Source organism: Capricornis sumatraensis, chromosome X, assembly GCF_032405125.1.
Source record: "Capricornis sumatraensis isolate serow.1 chromosome X, serow.2, whole genome shotgun sequence".
NCBI classification, from domain to species: Eukaryota; Metazoa; Chordata; class Mammalia; order Artiodactyla; family Bovidae; genus Capricornis; species Capricornis sumatraensis.
The window spans coordinates 114,782,546-114,803,275 of NC_091092.1; the positions used below are offsets into that span (position 1 = coordinate 114,782,546).

Here is a 20,730-nt window from a genome sequence, read left to right on the forward strand (position 1 = left end):
AGCAAACCCTGATAATTACTGAATGAGGGCTCTTATCAATACTTCACTGTTCATTCATCTTGTGAACTTTTACTCAATATCACACTTTTGTGAATATAGTATTAATAGAACATGTGATTTATACTGCAGTAGTTTGAATGCTGGTCCCCAAAAGATATGCCTAGATCCTAATCTCTGGAAGCTATGATTATCACTTTACAGGCATATCTTGTTTTATTGTGCTTTACTTTATTGTGCTTTGCAGATATGGTGTTTTCGTTTTTGTTTTGTCTTTGCAAACTGAAGATTTGTGGCAACCCTGCCTTGGTACTCTATTGCTATCATTTTCAAACAGCATTTGCTCACTTTGTGTCTCTGTGTCACATGGTAATTCTCACAGTATTGCACTTTTTCATTATTATTACGTGTGTTATGGTGATCTTTGATTCTACCACTACCACTCCCTGAAAGTTAGCATATTTTAGCAATAAAGTATTTTTAATTAAGGTCTGTACATTGCTTTTCTTCAAGATATAACACTATTACACACTTAATAGACTATAATATAGAGTAAATATAACTTTTATATGCACTGGGAAAGCAAAAAATTCATGTGACTCACTTTATTACAATATTTACTTTATTGCAGTGGTCTGCATATGAATCCACAATATTTCCAAGGTGTGCCTGCCTCTGGAAAATGAGATTTTTCAGATGTAATTAAAGGCTTTTGAGATGAGATCACTCTTGATTTTCCATGTGGGCCCTAAATTCTATGCCAAGTGTCTTCTAAAAGAAAAGGATAATGAGATTTGAGATAGCCAGAAGACAAAACACACGTATACTCACAGCTGAGAAAGAGGGCAAGAATGACCTTAATGGCAGAGACAGGAGTGATGTGACCATAAGTCAATGGGGCTGACTGTCTCCCAATACTCATTAAGGGAGTCAAAGATTTTTCCCTAGCACCTGCAGAGGGAGTGCAGTCCTTGATTTCAGATTTCTGGCCTCTAGAATTGTTGAGAGAAGAAATTTCTCTTGATTTCAGCCCCCAAGTTTGGGTACTTCATTATAACAGCCACAGAAAACTAATAAAGATATTGAGATAAGTTTTCAGAAAGGTTCAGTTCAGTTCACGCTCAGTCATGTCTGACTCTTTGTGACTCCACGGATGCAGCACACCAAGCCTCCCTGCCCACCACCAACTCCTGGAGTTTACTCAAACTCATGTCCATTGAGTCAGTGATGCCATCCAACCATCTCATCCTCTGTCATCCCCTTCTCCCACCTTCAATCTTTCCCAGCATCAGGGAGTTTTCAAATGAGTCAGTTCTTCGCATCAGGTGGCCAAAGTATTGGAGTTTCCACTTTAATATCAGTCCTTCCAATGAATATTCAGGACTGATTTCCTTTAAGATGGACTGGTTGGATCTTCTTGCAGACCAAGGGACTCTCAAGAGTCTTCTCCAACACCACAGTTCAAAAGCATCAATTTGAACTGAACAGCGCTCAGCTTTCTTTATAGTCCAACTCTCACATCAATACATGACTACTAGAAAAAACATAGTCTTGACTAGACGGACCTTTGTTGGCAAAGTAATGTCTCTACTTTTTAATATACTGTCTACATTGGTCATAACTTTTCTCCCAAGGAGTAAGTGTCTTTTAATTTCTTGCGTGCAGTCTACATCTGCAGTGATTTTGGAGCCCAGAAAAATATAGTCTGCCACAATTTCCACTGTTTCTCCGTCTATTTGCCATGAAGTGATGGGACCAGATGCCATGATCTTCGTTTTCTGAATGTTGAGCTTTAAGCCAACTTTTTCACTCTCCTCTTTCACTTACATCAAGAGGCGCTTTAGTTTTATTCACTTTCTGCCATAAGGGTGGTGTCATCTGTATATCTGACTTTATTGATACTTCTCCCGGCAATCTTGATTCCAGCTTGTGCTTCATTCAGCCCAACGTTTCTCATGATGTACTCTGCATATAAGTCAAATAAGCACAGTGATAATATACAGCCTTTGGAATCAGTCTGTTGTTCCATGTCCAATTCTAACTGTTCCTTCCTGACCTGCATACAGATTTCTCAAGAGGCAGGTCAGGTGGTCTGGTATTCCCACAGTTTGTTGTGATCCACACAGTCAAAGGCTTTGGCATAGTAAATAAAGCAGAAATAGATGTTTTCCTGGAACTCTCTTGTGTTTTCAATGATCCAACAGATGTTGGCAATTTGATCTCTTCTTCCTCTGCCTTTCCTAAATCCAGCTTGAACATCTGGAAGTTCATGGTTCACATAACGCTGATGCCTGGCTTGGAGAATTTTGAGCATTACTTTGCTAGTGTGTGAGATGAGTGCAATTGTGCAGTAGTTTGAGCATTCTTTGGCATTGCCTTTCTCTGGGGTTGGAATGAAAACTGACCTTTTCCAGCCCTGTGGCCACTGCTGAGTTTTTCGAATTTGCTGGCTTATTGAGTGCAACGCTTTCATAGCATCATTTTTTTAGGATTTGAAATAGCTTAACTGGAATTCCATCACCTCCACTAGCTTTGTTGGTAGTGATGCTTCCTAAGGTCCACTTGACTTCACATTCCAGGGTGTCTGGCTCTAGGTGAGTGATCACACCATCATGATTATCTGGGTTCCTAAGATATTTTTTGTACAGTTCTTTGGTGTATTCTTGCCAGCTACTCTTAATACCTTCTGCTTAATATCTTCTTACCTTCAGAAAGGTAAGTGACTCAAATTGTTGCTGAATTTCCAGTAGGCTTTGAGAAGTTCCCTCTTTCTCTACTTTATCCCTACTTTCAGTCTGCAGTGTAGTACATAGTTTCCACTTGGAAGGATATTCAGATCTCACTTGTACCCCCACGCCTGAGTTACAGAGTCTGTCTTTCTTGACAATAACAACCTGAGTGATGAGATAATCAGAAGTTTTTGTATCTGTTAAGCTCCCTCATATGCATAGCAAAGAGCTCCAGAAAGTATAGATATCCTGATTATGACAAAGAAAACATCAGATTCACTAGGTCAGAAGAGATACTAATATATAGAGATATAGACATAGATATATGTAGATATTGAGACATTACTACAAGAATTTTCTGTTTGCAGAACTTAAAAGTCTCAACAGGACAGAGAACAGTGATTCTCAGTCTACAGATCTAATAAATTTTCAAGTACAAGCGAGGCAGGTAAGATAGAAAACTGGATATATGTGTTTTGTTCTACAGGTATTTTTGTCATTCATTCCTTGTTAAAAATCATTGCTATAGACAGTTGGAGATGAAGATCTTCAGGCCACTGAGATTCTCAAATAGGGGCAAGACTAGACCACTGGCTCATGTCAGTATACCATGATGCCGAGGACCTTGTTAACCAAGAGAAAAAAAATTAAAAGTGAAAATGTTAACTTATAATGTTAAAATAATTGAAATACATGTGTTCCAAATTACTGAACTGAACATAAGATGTTCCTCTGTGTTTAAGAGAATTTATCATTATTTCAACAACCTTTGAGAATCTTAGTCTTATTTCCCCATTGAGAAACTGTTCTCATAAGCCAGAATAAAGTCAACTTTATCTTGTTTTCAATATTCTGCTATTGTGAAAATAAAATAAATTAATGCTTAGGTCCTTTTAGTCACTGAAGTTTAAAATGGACTGTTAACTTAGTTACTATGCTATTTTCATTTGTATAAGCACTTTCACAGTTGGTGGAAATTCACATTTTGATACCATTGTTTGTGGGGCCTTGACCTAGTACAAGTCAGCCCAGAGGGAAAATTGCAAATCACTTTGTTATGTTAATGCAGCAAACATTTACATTATAAAAGACTTTTCATTTCTATGAATACCTCACCAAGTTCTTTAAAGTTAACATATATTTACAAGCCATGTGCAGGATGTTCTGTAAATGTCATAAAAATATCCTAAGTCCTATGTAACTTCTGGGTTCACATTAATTTTAATATAGTTGTTACAGGTTTTCTAATGATAATTTACCAATGTCTACATAGTTTATAACTTTAAATGCTCAAGCAATCATGAGTTGGCTTTCAATTACTTATCTATGTATAGTCAGAAAGAAAATGTGAATCCTAAATTAAGAAAGGCAACTTTGTGCACAGGGAATTAATAGCCACAGTAAACTGACGTGTCAATTATTAGTTTTACTTTGTCTATTTTAAGAAGTAAAATGAGACCACTTGCTTTTTGCTTGTTTTTAAGAAAGGACTACAATTTGCTGTCTTTAAAGAGTAAAAACTCCGATGAACTAATGGGCTCTTCTATTTGCTTTTTTTCACATTCACTTTTGCAGCTTCCCTGGTGGTGTAGAGGTTAAAGTGTCTGCCTGCAATGTGGGAGGCCTGCATTCGATCCCTGGGTCAGGAAGATCCTCTGGAGAAGGAAATGGCAACCCACTCCAGTGTTCTTGCCTGGAGAATCCCAAGGACAGAGGAGCTTGGTGGGCTACAGTCCACAGGTCACAAAGAGTCGGACACGACTGAGCAACTTCACTTTTGCAGCTCACAGGACATTCTGTTCATGAATGTTCTAAGTACTTCCATTTTCTTAAGTGCCTTGAAAAGAAATTTCATGCTTGGAGATCAATAGAAGAAGAAAAGTGTCTGTTAAAATATACTTGAGAGAGCAGAAGTACAAAAAAATAGGAATGAGGAAATAGGAGGCAAAGATGAACAGAAGCAGATCCAGAAGCCATGCAAATGACTAGGGCAAAAAAACACCTGAGAAACATTTCAAGGACAAGTTCATATTCAATTGCATTATTACAAGATGTTCTATTTGGTGAGACACAGAACATGTTAACAGTGGGATAAAATAAAATGAAACAGTCTGTAAGGATGAGACCATTCTAAATACTGAAGTCCATAAGGATAATATGAAACCATTCTAAATATTGCAGAAGGGTCATGGATTTAAGAGAGCATTTATTCACAATTGGAATTTTAAAATGGAGTGAAAAAAGAAACAATAATCAATACAGTAGTGTATAGAAATGTTCCAAGAAGTATAGCACATAAGCTTCTGTCACAGTCTATAAAATGGAAGCACAATACAATCATCACAGACTGTTAAAAAGATGAAATGAGACAACATATGAAAATGTCTTGCAAATGTAAGATACTCTAAGAGCAAAGAGAGATTATGATCATTAACCAAGGAAAGCTGAACCCACAGGGTTCTGACTTTCCAGTTGATTAAAAAGCTCATATAATGAGAGCTGACATTCACTTATGGCTGAAGTTATAAACAAGGACAGAAAATCTTGGCCTATTCTTGAGGAACAAGGATCATTCCTGTGGTTAATAAAAATTGTAATAGAAAGTTTTTGTAGACAGGCTTGTGTCTATGTCTATTTCTATCTACCTACCTATACATACCTATATATGCAGTTGTTAGCAGACCTTGTGCTCAGTAGACAATAAGACAGTAGTAAATGGAACTAGTGAACCCATTTCTCATTCTGGCTCTCTAACATTATGGAGTCTAATAGACTAAACTTTAGAGATCTGCCCTAAACTCAAGATGCCACTTAACTCTCTAACCATTAACAGTTTATTGGCTGAACTGTGATATGCAACTGTTCTTTTAACCTCTATTTATTTTTCCAAGCTCAACCTACTGTTCTGTTGCCCTTCAATAGCAATCTGATTTTTCCTCCTCTGTCTGATTTGAATTTGATTTATTGCTAGGCTTCCCAGTTATATCTTCATAGCTCAGATTCCTAAGCATTTCTTGAGCTGTCTCCCTCATCCATCAAGGAGGATCTTTAATCATACAAGGCAATCAGACCAAAACCAACAGTTTTAGTTTGGGTTATTCTGTCACTTGGTAGTCTGAAGCTACTTGAAAGGGTAAATTATAAATGTTGGTTTTCATACATGAGTATTAAAGTTGAGTAAATGCTACACTATTTGCTCATTCATATATTTTTGTGTATTAGGTATTAACCAAAATTTTAGGCATGTGAAGATGAAAACACTGTAGTCCATTCTTTAAGAGTTCCAAGTGCAAAAAGGGAAATTGACACACAATGGTATATACACCAAATGATGAGAGAAATACTCTAATAAAAATGTGAAAAAGAAACTTGTTAGTATTTGACAAGTGTTACTTAATTCTGCCCAGTAGGAATGGAGTTAGGAAAGACTTCATAAAAGTGACACTGAGATACATCTTAAAATTTGAGTATAGGAGAAAGTAATGGCACCCCACTCCAGTACTCTTGCCTGGAAAATCCCATGGGCAGAGGAGCCTGGTAGGGTGCAGTTCATGGAGTCGCTAAGAGTTGGACAGGACTGAGCAACTTCACTTTTACTTTTCACTTTCATGCATTGGAGAAGGAAATGGCAACCCATTCCAGTGTTCTTGCCTGGAGAATCCCAGGGATGGGGGAGCCTGGTGCGCTGCCGTCTATGGGGTCGCACAGAGTCAGACACGGCTGAAGCGACTTAGCAGCAGCAGTAGGCACAAGGGACTTCCAGATGGCAGCCACTGCATGAGTGCCTGGCCAATGCTGTGACCTAAGTAGGAGAGTAAATGAAACTGTGGGAAAAAATGGGGTCAGATGGTGAAGAGACTGGCCTTTATCTTTGAGGCAACAGGCAAATATATTATCTTTAAGCAGCAAACCTAACATTTATCTTAATTTACAAAGATAATTTTCTTAACAAAATAAGCCAAGAGTCTGACAAACTCTGTTTTAATTTTTGATATGCTCGTTATAGGATTTCTACTCTCTGTTGCCCCAAATCTTCACTCTGATAATTATACATAGGAATGACGATTGCATTAAACTCACAAAAGCCACTATGTATAGACTCCAACGAACAAGGCAAAGATAATTATGGATCCCATAGTTCATTCTTTCTTTGTACATCTTTGCAAGTGAATTAGGCAATGCCCACTTTCAAGTATAGGACCTTCAGACCATAATTACATGGAAAATTTTGTACAGAGAGAAGTAAAACTATCTGCTGGGATAATTGACAAATATTTCTACTTTCGTCAACTTAAAAAGTCTATGAAAATAAAGTAGGTATAATTATTTCTCTGTAGGGCCAGAACACTAAAGAGAATTTGCCCATTTGATTATGTCTATGACTCCTATATTACCCGATGGGGTGATTTTCCACAATTAACTATGTTGCTCTTAACTCTTTGATTCTCAGATGATATCTTCAATTGGTACAATCCCAATTCACCCATTCACGTACCTGTACAACATACAGGCTTCCTCACCACCAGAGAAACAGAGCATACAATAGCCACTGAGGAGAGCCCTTACTCTGATGCCAGAGTCATCTGTTCAACATTTAGATCTGTAACAAAAGCTATGGGCTTCCCTGGTGGCTCAGTGGTAAGGATTCTGCCTGCCAATGCAGGGGATGTGGGTTCAACTCCTGGGTCAGGAAAATACCTGGAGATGGAAATGGCAACCCATTTCAGAATTCTTGCCTGGGAAGTCCCAGGGACAGAGGATCCTGGCAGGCTACAGTCCATGGGGTCACAAGAGTCTGATACAACTTAGCGACTAAACAACAACCACTGAAGCTATGCCAGTCAGAATTCCTCCTTAGGCAATCTCCAATTCCAGCTAGAGCTCCTCCTGATTAGAAGAACTGAGAAAAGCTCTGTCCTTACCCTGTGTGCTTCCCCAGCGCCCTTGCCACACTCTACCTCTACAATGAATGATGATCAACAGAAAGGAGAGAAGAAAGACAGAGAAAATTCTAGCACTGTTCCCATCACCCTTGAAGCCAGCATTGCTCCTGCCATTTAAGTGATTTGATGTTTGTGATCAGAGCACTGATGATGAAATATCAGAATCCGTGACCCTCATATGTAAATTATCTAGGCACAGGAAGCTGACCCTCAGTACCTCTAAACTCCTCAAATTAACTTTTGCTTGAAATAGCCATGTATTTGAGAAGAAAAATAAACTTTTCTGGATTATTCTCGCTCTGAATTGTTTATCTACTTGCCTTAATTCTCTACTTTATTTCATGTATATAATTAGTGACTGAAAATAAAGCCTATATGCTCTGGAATTTGTCAAAAGAATTCCCTCTTGATTTAAATTTCTTTAGTATATAGCAACATGTTCTCTGTGACACTTAATATCACCTGAAGTGAAGATTTGTTATATTCATATAATCTAAGATTCACTTATTTATCTCCATTACATAAAAATGTTACTCCTCCTCTCTAATTAGTAGCAAATTCTAATAAACAGCATTGGAGTAAAAATGCATTATTCATGGGAAATAGAGAAGGGCTCTTTGTCAAAAAAGTAATCACTGCAAATTCTATTTATACCTAAGAAAACTATCTTTGTATATTTATCCTTTTATAAATAGCATGTGATATATAATTCTGAAGCAAATATTTGTACCATTTATAAAAAAGGCTATATATAATAAGCAGAGTATAAAATAATAGTCTAATTGCATTTCAAGTAATTTTGGCCAAAATTATATATATTACTCAGAAAATATTTTAAACTTTTAATCAATAAATTAAAAGTCTTAAAGTCACCAAGATAATTGATCAAATCAGAACTGTCTATTTATCAGAAACACTAGAAGATTCCTTATGATAAGAGGACAAAAACATATTTATTGAACTTTCCCTAAGCTATTTCCTATAATAGTTTCTTACTGAACATTTGTGGTAACAATCTCAAATTTTCCTAGAACATGTTATGTGAGTACCCTATCTCTAGTGATAGCTTGATGTGACAGAATGAATTCGATTTAATTTTTCTAGAAAAGCAATGGACTTTCCCTTACTCTCTTCCTACTCAAAGAACTGCCAAGTTTCTATAAACACAATTCTTTGTCAGGCAAGTCCGAGGTGAGTGCCCTGCTTTTATTAAACTGGAAAGTAAATCTCTCCAAGACTGAGAAAGCCTGTAGCCTGCCTGTAAGTTTGAGGAGATCACTGCAGGGAAGTGGGAGGGGAGAGGGGAGTATTGACTTTCTTGGAAGCCTCAGGATCTTGAAGTCTTTCTCTCATGCTCACTGTGGACCAGAAGTGGAAATGGAAGGTGTCTTCTGACCAGAACAATGGAAAGTAAAAACTCTTTATCAAGTTTTTTTTTCTTTTCTTGATTATTTGATTGGATAATATATGTTATAATTAAAATTTACATATCCTAACTATAAAGCTTTTAAAAATCCTTAGTTTCTCTGAGAAAGTAACATTGGGCTTGTATGTGGTAAACTGTAAGACAGGTCTCTTCTTGAGAGTTCGCGGTGAAGTGCAGGTTTTAAAACCTTCTGGATACTCTGTGCACTGGGCTTATCTGGCATGTTTTGGAGCATACATTTTGTTACATCTTAAAATATGAATGTTTAAGCATTCATGGACTAACAAAACAAATTTCATTGTATATACTTTCATATTAAAGAGAAAATCGTTATTAAATACATAGGAATATATTAAGGATAAAAGAAGTAGTCAACAGAATGATGTAATGAAAAGGTCCATAAAATTCCAGAAGCATCAAAATACAGAACGCTCTCTTTAAAATTGGAAATAACAGTTATAGCTATGGAAAAACAAATGATACCATGGGCAGTCATTCCATTAGGATATTCAAGGCAGACAAGATAGTATGATGGCCTTCACAATGTAACTCTTATGAAAATAAACTGTTTAGTCATAACTGAGCATGAGATATTCTTGTTACTCCAACAATCTACCCACATGAATTTTTGAGAATTAGATTAAAATTAATTACTGTTGATTCTACACCTGAGGGAAAATTTAATATTTCCTCAGAGGAGGCAAAAGTCAGAAAGGGGATATCATTTTCCACTGATAGACAAGAGGAAGATATACTGAAGTGATAGGTGGCTGATCCTTTATTTGGGTTAATTAGAAATACCACTTGCCAGTTTTGTATCAGTGAGCCACATCTTACAAAAACGTAAAAATCTTCACTAACACAGGGAAATGTTATAGGGGCAATTACTCAATTACAAAAGGAATCTTATATAAAACAATTCACCACAGAGTTACTTTATAGTACTTCCCTTATGCATATAAATCTTTCATTGAACATTAGCTGCTTAAAAGAGATTGGGGGACAGACTCTCTTAAAACTGACATGTTAAGCCACTACCAATGAAAGATCAATCAAAAATGAAGGGAACACTTCTCTGAAATGATGATGATTCAATTTACCCACAAATCTGTATGAACATACTAAGTTGGTAGAGTAAGGTATGATTGGAATGCTAAATGTGTTAACATTAGACCATAAAATACTGGCATCCTATTTTTATAATCATATTCAAGCACGAGTTATTTTTCATGAAAAGTCTGCATATAATTAGGAATGCTCAGTTATTTAGCCAAAATTCAAAAGGAAATTTATGGATGAATATCTCTTTATATTCAAATGTAAAATGATGTGGGTCTTTTTATAGTTTCTGCTTTAATGAACATCAGTCATGTGGTACATACTCTTATTCTGAAACCTCTTTCAATATGCTACACCATTAAGTCCTTTGATAAGTTTACTTCTGAGAAATTGGCATTTACTTTGCAAATACAGAAGTTCATGTTAACATAGGATACTCACTGCATTTTTCTATGCTGGTAAACTTCAATCATTAGGAATGACTCAGAAAGCTTTGTGATAATAGTACTCGTCAGAGGAAAAGCAGCATTTTTCTATAAAATGAATAAGACTATTTCCAAAACCTTCAGGAGGAACTTGACAGGCATAATGGTTGATGTTTTGTTTTGTAAATTATCCTGATGTCCTTTGTCTTAAGAAATATCATATCTGAATTTCTTTACTTGAAAAAGTAATTTTTTCACTCTTACTTTCTTCTTGATGGTTACTGATAAATTCATGTGGCATAGTGTCCATTACATGGTCAATGTTTAGAGGCTGGCAATCATTTTCTTCTGTTATGGCCATGCAGTTGGATAGATTTGTTGAAGAATTAAGTAATTTAACATCAATAATTTCTTTAAGATACAGTTTCATTTATGTTGAAAAATTTAGTATGCATATTTTGTTCTTAGACAAGAGATGGAAATTGTCTAAAATATTGTCTATACTATACAGTAACAGGCTTACTGAATATAAGCAACATCAAATAATATAAGCAAAATCAAACAGTCATTGGCATTCAAAATGCATTTCAGAAATCTCATATATACAGCATTCTGTGTGTGTGTGTGTTTGTGTGTGTAGCATTAAAATAGCTCAACTTACAGCAGCAAGCATATAGACCACTTAAACATATACCAGGCAATGTACTAATCTTTACATGTGTTACCTCATTAAATGCCCATACTAACTCTACAGACCTAGGTATTATCATGGTATCTTTTTTACTGATTAGGAAAATGAGGGCTATTTGTTAAAGATTTCAGTAGAAGTACATGGTAGAGCTGGATTGTCCTGAATTTGGAACCACTGCTATATGCTGCCTCTTTATTGTAAGTAACCAAAATGATAACATGATAATCATCATGATTAATAACAAAAAGAAAAAAAATGATGGTGGTGATGATGTTTGTTTTTGCAAATTTTATGATACTGAAACATGTAGCTATTTTGGGTCTCTGTTTTCTCATCAGTTTAAGGAGAAGAATTTGACTTGCTAACTATCAAAGTCCCTCCACTTCATAAAGTTTCAAAATCTAGAAATGTGAAGAGTTTCACACATCTAGTTTCTCAGTTGACCACAAACAAACAAAACTATACTCTTAGAGCTCTAGCAAAAGAGCAAGCTACATGACTCATGTTGGTATTCAAACCAGACCAGAACTACACCAGGAGGTGAAAATTTCCAAGGACTCTCTGCATTGGTTTTGTGACAATATTCTTTCCTGGACCTTTTTTTTCTTCCTTCCTTTTCTCTCTTTTGGCCCTTTTCCAAAGTAAGAACAAGCAGACTCACTTACAGTTTATTTCATTTTTAAAGCATTTTAAAAAATGTTTCAACTGACTTCTAAACTTTCAGAAATCAATGGCCCATAGGAGTTGTTCTAACCTTCATCTCCATCTTCTTTGAGCTTCAAGCCTGACCTAGTAGTAGGCCTTGAGCATATAATACTTAAAAAGGAAGTGTGATTTCTGCTTAGTTAGCATTTTTGGGGGGGTGGCTTGATTTTATTCTGGACTGAGAGACTGGAATAAGACACTTAATATTAAGAATAGTAAGTTATTTTTAAAATAGCATACATTTGTTCTCATTGTTGCCACTCAGCTCGTCTTAAGCTTTTTAAAAACAAGTTTATACAATTTTTAAAGGCTACTTTACATATACAGTTATTACAAAACTATATTCCTTGACTATATTCCTTGTGCTGTACAATACACCCTTAAGTCTATCTTACACCCAATACTTTGAAGCTCCCACTCTCCCATTCCTATATGGCACCCTCCCCTTTCTCTCCGCTGGTAATCACTAGTTTATTCTCTGTATCTCTGGGTTTTTAGTTGGCAATTTTTAAAGCAAACATGCAAAGCTGCATTTTCCCCCAACCTATTCTTCCTCTCTAGCACTAAGGATTCTGATTTTGAGACTTTGCAATATTCATATCATACATGTTAGGCCATTTAATGATCTAAAAATATTAATACTGGTTTGCATTTATTGATTTACCATTTGTATAAGGATATGACATATTAAATAAATATTACTATGAAAATATCCCTCTTCAGCTTAAAAATCACAATTCTTAAGGTCTTTTTGGTTTCAAAAATAAGATATCAGATCACAACAGCTGTCAAGAGTTATTACTTTCATTCATCCTGGTGCAATAAATTTGTACTGAGTAGAACTGAATGCCATTAGTTTAAATAATTATAACACTACTCTATTTGCCTTTACACGCTTTAATCATGTCTATTTTCCCAGAAGCTCTAATTTATGTCTAGCAAGTTTTATTTCAGGCAGTAGAACTCCACTGATCTGCATGTCTTTCTTAAGTGGGCAAGAAGTACATCATTTGTCATCTTAAATCAAGACACAGATACAAACGTTTTTATTCAGAGTGAAAAGGAAATTTTATGGTGCTTTATATGAGTTTTTCAGTGAAAATATGGTTTGTACATTCCCCATGGAGCAGTAAAACCAAAGTCAACAGCACTTTATTTGCTGATGACAACCAGAAGAGTATTTGCAGATGGAAAACCCCAAACAGTCAAACCTGGCTTTGTTACCTCTGGGAAGGAAGGTCCTATTTGAATCAGATGCATAACTCAACAACAAAGTACTCTTTAGCATCAACAGTAACGTGTGTCACTTTCAGAATTAGGTATCAAATTTAGCACCTGAATTATTTTGTTTCTAGGATACTGACATTAAGAACTTCCCTACCTGAGAAAGGAAACAGTCTTCCTAAATAAGTAACTATTCAGATAGTATGTGTTTTGTTTCAAGAAAACAGCTATAAAAATATAGACCTAGAGAGTAAATGTTAGAGAGCTAATTTTCACTCCATAAAATAATTCCCTATATACTTTTCTTGGATTAAAAACTCGACTAGAATATATGTAATACAACAAATTCCATACACTAAGTTCTAGTACATATAAAGGATTGAAGCAGAATATGTTTCAGTAACCACTTTAGCAAGATAGTAATGAAACAGTCATGTATGGATGTGAGAGTTGGACCATAAACAAAGCTGAGTGCCAAAGAACTGACGCTTTCAAACTGTGCTGTTAGAGAAGACTCTTGGGAATCACTTAGACTGTAAGGAGATCAAACCAGTCAATCCTACAGGAAATCAACTCTGAATATTCATTGGAAGGACTGATGCTGAAACTGAAGCTCCAAGACTTTGGCCACCTGATGCGAGGAGCTGACTCATTGGAAAAGACCATGGTTCTGGGACAGATTGAGGGCAAAAGGAGAAGGGGGTGACAAGGATGAGATGGTTGGATGGCATCACTGACTCAATGGACATGAGTTTGAGCAAACTCAGGAAGAAGTGAAGGACTAGGAAGCCTGGCACGCTACAGTTCATGGGATTGCAGAGTCAGACACGACTTAGCGACTGAACAACAACAACAAATTGAAGCATAAAATTTTCATGACAAAAAGTTTTCCTATTAAATTATCAATCAGGATCTATTATATAATACATGGACATTTTTCCCTCAGTCTGCTTGAAATTTAAAATTCTGCAAACTATAATATGGTGTATCAGAGCAAGATGTGTTAGTTAAGCCCTAGTGTGACATTTTATTTTAATTAGCCTGTAGTCAAATTGGTAGTCACTTGTGTAGTATGTCTTTTACAAGGACAGACATTTAAAAATTTGAGGTTTCAACATTGTCATCAACCACTTTCCTTGAGATGGCAATGTCTGGTGAATCCCTGTAACTCAGTCTGATACACAAGACTTCTTTTTAACAAATTTAACAACAGGAAGCAGATATTAAAGAAAAACAACAGCACTGTTGAACAGTTCATTCAGTTCAGTCTCATTATTTTTTTAACAGAAAATCTGGAGATGTGTATCCATTGTAACATATATACCTTATTGTCAATTAGTATTTATTAACATTCAGAAAACTAAGATCATGGCATCTGGTCCCATCATGGGAAATAGATGGGGAAACAGTGGAAACAGTGTCAGATTTTATTTTTTGGAGCTCCAAAATCACTGCAGATGGTGATTGCAGCCATGAAATTAAAAGACGCTTACTCCTTGGAAGGAAAGTTATGACCAACCTAGATAGCATATCAAAAAGCAGAGACATTACTTTGCCAACAAAGGTCCGTCTAGTCAAGGCTATGGTTTTTCCAGTAGTCATGTATGGATATGAGAGTTAGACTGTGAGGGAAGCTGAGCACCAAAGAATTGATGCTTTTGAACTGTGGTGTTGGAGAAGACTCTTGAGAGTCCCTTGGACTGCAAGGAGATCCAACCAGTCCATCCTAAAGGAGGTCAGTCCTGGGTGTTCTTTGGAAGAAATGATGTTAAAAGCTGAAATTCCAGTACTTTGGCCACCTCATGCGAAGAGTTGACTCATTGGAAAAGACTCTGATGCTGGGAGGGATTGAGGTCAGGAAGAGAAGGGGACGGCAGAAGATGAGATGGCTGGATGGCACCACCGACTCGATGGATGTGAATCTGAGTGAACTCCAGGAGTTGGTGATCGACAGGGAGGCCTGGCGTGCTGCAATCCATGGGGTCACAAAGAGTTGGACCCGACTGAGCGACTGAACTGAACTGATGCCCAAAGCACATCACAAAATTACTGTGTACTTATATTAAGATATACAGACTCTAGAAGAAGTCTTCAGTTGAGCATTAAGATAATCAAGAGAAAAAATGGATAGAGACTGCCAACATTTAATCAAGTTTCTATATTTCTTCAACAATATAGATTACATTTATTTGAAACCCTCCAAATGTTGGTAATCCTGAAAAAAGAGGCCACAGCCATACTCAGTGAGTGAAAAGAAAGAACTAAGATGGGGAAGGAAGAAGTGATTCTTATACTTGAGGAAAGTGGCTTTTTGTTTAAGGGCCCTATGTTGCAAAGATATAATATTTTATGCAAAGTATCAAAAAAATGAAAAGTTATTAAATTCACTAATACTTCTAGTGAGAGTCTGTACTTCTCTGGTAAGAATTCTGAAATTATGTATCAAGAAATTTTGGAGAAATTATTTCCTTTTACCCAGTAATTTTCCTTTCAGCAATCTGTCTTGTTGAAATAAGTTAGAAAATGTATGGCTAAAGATAACTGTATCATTATTTATGATAATGAAACTTGGAAAAACCCAAATTTCCAGCAATATCTATGAAGTTATGGGACATTCTCAAGGATGCCATATAGCCATTAAAGGGGTATTTTCTGAGAATATTTAATAGGAGCAGAATGTTTCTACAATATAAAGTATAAAAGACACAATTCTTTCTGTATTTCCTCCAAAGGTCTATCTGTAATTAACCTATGAAACTAACCTATATTTTTAAAGCAAAAAAAAAAAAAAAAGCAAAATTTAAATAAAGTACTTCTCATATCTAGATGAGTAATTAATGATAATTTTTCAGTAAATTCTAAGTTATAAAGTATAATGTGTCTCTCTAGGACAAGGATGGAATGAATTTCTACTATTTGAAAGTCTGGTAATGATTAATATAACATCCTTTGCAAAACATCTTAGAAGTTTTTGAAAATGGGCTCCTGGCCATAAGAAGACCACATCTCTGATTGACATCCTTAGGGCTCAAGTTCAGCAAGACAATGGTGAATGTCCTTTGATTCTTTTGACTATAGCTGCTTGAAAAGAATAAGTCAGGCTCACCCCCTGGATTGACCTTCAGAACTGTACAATATGATCTCTGGGCCTTTTCCCCAAGAAAGTTCTATCCACATATTTGCTGATGACTGAAAGTTATTTAAAAGGACAGAGTCTTTTTTTTTTTCACATTTAGAAATAACATACAGATGCCACTTATAATCGCTAGCTGTAACCCCATATTGATTGAAATTCAAAACCACCCGATATACATGTTTTATATGAGTTTAATTACTATTACATTAGTTTTTTCCCAAGTATTTTGAAATTTTTGGTGCCTTTTGCTTTCTGTACTGAAACAGTTTAAATGATCACTATCAGAATCTTTCCAGTTTTGAGAAGATGAAAGAATTAGAAGAAAAGGAAGACACGAGGGATGTGGAAAGTGAAAGGAAGGCATGGCTAGTCAACAGCAGAGAAAGCAGAATTTGGAGATGAAGATGAATCTATGCATTTCGTGCTTTTGTCTAAGTCATTATGAATGTGTTTCATATATTCACACACAAACTGGAGATTTGTTGGCTAGATATGTGTTTAAATTAGCCGAGATGTTCATGTTAGGTCATCAGACATGTACTAACTCAGCTTTGTATAATTTCTAATAATTGCTCTTGTAATTAATGCACATAGTAGTTTTATTCACCACTGAGGTAAACCCTCAATTTAGGACAAGGCTGAGTCAGACCCCTGAGCTCTTGGTCAATGAAATTTTGTTGGAGATTTTTACCTTCTCATGAAAGTTGGCATAACTTACAGATTCCCTTTCACTGATCCTGGCCACTCTCCTTACTACCCCCCGCCGCCAAGACTCTTCACTCAGTTTCCTTCCTTAAGATTTGATAACGCATTTTGAGCCTATAGAAAGTAATAGTTTTTTCAGACCTGGAAAAGGCAAAAATCAAACCCCAAAGGAGGTGAAAAATCAAAGTACACCTTGTAGAGAACAAACATATTTTAGGCATCTCGAGTCCTTCCTTTTTTTGGCTCTTAACATTGTTTCCTATTTTCACTTATCCTTTGTGATTAGCTGTTTATCTACCTCAATACTATACAAGCTAAAACACTAAAGTTAGTTATTTCAAATCAAATGTTGCTCAAAAATTCATGGATTAAGGTTAAATTTCTCAAACTAAAAATTTAATTTAGAAATCATTTCTCAAAAGATTTATCATATGGAGAACTGGAGTCAGAAAATAAAACAAAAGTTGACTAGAAGAATATAAGTCCCAGGTTGATGTCTATGGTTTACTTGGAATTTAAAGTGAGCTCATGTTCTTTAGACAGTGACAATAAAGGAATTAATTAGAGTATTTTTCTGGAGCATTTTGATAACAGACATGCCCATTTTTCCTCAAACAAATATACAGACACACCCTCTAATTTGCATAAACTTTTTCATATTTTCAATGTGATTTGATTAGTTTTTGTAATTATTGTTCAAGAAGAGTGATTTTTTTTTTTAAAAAATAGAGCTTTAAGAATTATTTATTCCATTCTGTAGAACATTTTAGTAGAAGACAGGGGACAATCTGATATATTCAAAATTTAGGGAAAATATAAGGAAATTCAATGAGCAGCCATCTTTCATAAAACTGTTTGAATTATGTTGTCAGAGATACGATTAATATCACTTTGGCAATGTTCATTACAGATAACTAGTACCATAAACCACTCCTTCTTGGTACAAGATATTCATAGTTTTGCATAACTCCTTAGAAATACATCTTCCTAAGGGTTACTGAAAGGTCTATATGAACATTGTCACTTATGAAAATTTATATTTCAAAATTTCTTTTCGAAGTAGCAACAATATACCTAATCTAATAATATACCAAATCTAATATACCTCAATATGCCATAGCATGCGTAAACAGCACAATACAATTTTAATATGTTTGTTTTATATACAGCATCGCTTTAATGTTGCTTGTGGTCTCCCACCTCAAAATAATGAAATTACAAAACTACTTGCATGTAAGATGGATTTAATCCAAAGGCTTGGGCTTATCAGCAAAGAAACATATTACTGCTCTGACTTCTATAAAAATTACATATGTTTATGCCTGAAAGTTGGTGAATATTTCCAATGCTGGAAATTTGTTGACTACAATTATTTTATAGTCTCTAAACCCATCACCTTACCTTTTTGCACTACAACTTTGGATATGCTATTAGTAAGATGATCAGATCTGTAACCTTCATTTTGAAGACAGGTTTACAGTTTTAATCTAAATTCTCACCCCAGTAACAATAACAACATTGATAACATAACGGATGGGCAATCAGTTTTTTTAGTTGTATTCATTAAATGCATTTCTACTTTCAAACGGTTAATGTAACAAAATATTCCTTAAAAATATGAATATATGGCTAAAATTACATTTTTTATAAACTTTCATAATAAACCACTAAAAGCAAATAATTTTCTGCTAAAGTTTATGATATATATACACATGCATACTATATCTCAAATAAAAAATATAACTGAATGTACTGTATGTATTTATAAACTAGAGGGGAAATTTCCCATAATTTAGTATAACTGAGTATCGATAAGTCAGACTAAGAAACTCTAGACTTAACTCTAAGATAAATATGTTAATATTCAGATTTGTAGACATCTAGATATTTTTACCAGAACATATTCTGTCCATATTCTTCTGTTTCAGCCCTTTAATCAAAAGCCACTTGCTCACATTTTACAAATACATTATCCATAACTGTCATAGTGTCATTCATTTTAATGAATCTCTACCCTTTCCCCCAATTTTCAAAAACTGTACTTTAATGTATTACTGGGTATTATAAGTCAAATAGTTTCACATTACTTGTTTTAAAACCAATTCAAGCCTTATAAAATGACAAGATAATATCAGCAAAACTCTCAGCCCATCTAATTTCTCAATAACCACTTAATTTCTCAACAACCATCTAAATAATATATGAGATTTGACATCCATATGTCCAAATTAATCCTAATGCAGGCATGGCAGGACGCAATATGCCATGGTTGCTGGTGTTTTCTAATTTTGCTCCCTTTAAATAAACATGGGCTTAGCTCAGAGTATTACACCAGGCTACAATATAGGCTTTAGTAATGGTCAGAATGTAACAAGAAAAGTGTACTAACAAGAATTAAGGAATTACTCACCCAGCTGGGTCTCCTGAATCGTCAGTTTGCTTTCCATAGGATACAACAGCTTGGGTGGTTTATCTGTCAGAGGGGCTGAAAAACAATAATAATACAGATTTAGAGTTATGCTGCATAAACTGAAGGAGAGAACACAGTTTATTTTCATAAGTATTTCTCATTCTCTGAGTAGTGTGTCAAAGCATTTTACCAGGTAGTGACTTACATATTGCAGGTAGTACCTTCAGGCAAGCTGAAAAGCTATTAGATTATACATGAGTCAAATATAACACTACCAAATTGACAGTCACATGAGACTGCTGAAGTACAGAATCAAGATTGCTCAGACCTTATGAATATATGATTGCACTTTACCAAATATTTCAATCTGTATCGTGTTTTCCTTTTTAAAGGGTACCCTACATTTTCTGTGTTAATTAAAGATACACATAATAACTGTATCATGCATTTCAATGACTTTGGGGGGCATAATATTGTCTATTTCTTCCTAATCCCATTCCTAAATTCCCTACTCTGGATCACATTGCCTCAAAATCCATAATTTAGTAATTCAGTTCAGTTCAGTCACTCAGTCGTGTTCGACTCTCTAAGACCCCATGAACCACAGCATGCCATGCCTCCCTGTCCATCACCAACTCCCAGAGTCCACCCAAACCCATGTCCATCAAGTCAGTGATGCCATCCAACCATCTCATCCTCTGTCGTCCCCTTCTCCTCCTGTCCTCAATCTTTCCCAGCATCAGGGTCTTTTCCAATGAGTCAGCTCTTCGCATCAGGTGGCCAAAGTATTGGAGTTTCAGCTTCAGCATCGGTCAAACACTACAATTCAAAAGCATCAATTCTTCGGTGCTTAGCCTTCTTTATAGTCCAACTCTCACATCCATACATGAGCACTGGAAAAATCATAGCCTTGACTAGACGGATTTTGCTGGCAAAGTAGTATCTCTGCTTTTTAATATGCTATCTAGGTTGGTCATAACTTTTCTTCCAAGGAGTAAGCGTCTTTTAATTTAGTAATTAGATTAAGTATTTCTCACATATATCTCCTATAAATGAAACAGCAATGTGGCATTACATTACTACAAGTACAAGCTGCATACTCCAACATGCACAGAAATACTCACCAAGTTATATTTTAAAATGATATTTCCATTTAGTCAGAATATTTTATTGCTATTATCTGTGATACTTTATAGTACTTATTGCTAATTTGCATGATATACTGTCTGATTTTTAGCTTCTACACATTATTGCTCTGTGCACTTATCAGTCTATCAATG

General features: G+C 35.5%; 1 protein-coding gene across 1 annotated transcript in view; it reads right to left on the reverse strand.

Annotated features, from left to right (window-relative positions):
* IL1RAPL1 (interleukin 1 receptor accessory protein like 1) overlaps nt 1-20,730 on the reverse strand; it is a 684,278-nt gene that overhangs the window by 309,091 nt on the left and 354,457 nt on the right. The window contains exon 5 of the mRNA XM_068963257.1: nt 19,451-19,525. Within this exon, the coding sequence (XP_068819358.1) occupies nt 19,451-19,525 (75 nt within the window). The remainder of the gene's footprint in view (nt 1-19,450; nt 19,526-20,730) is intronic.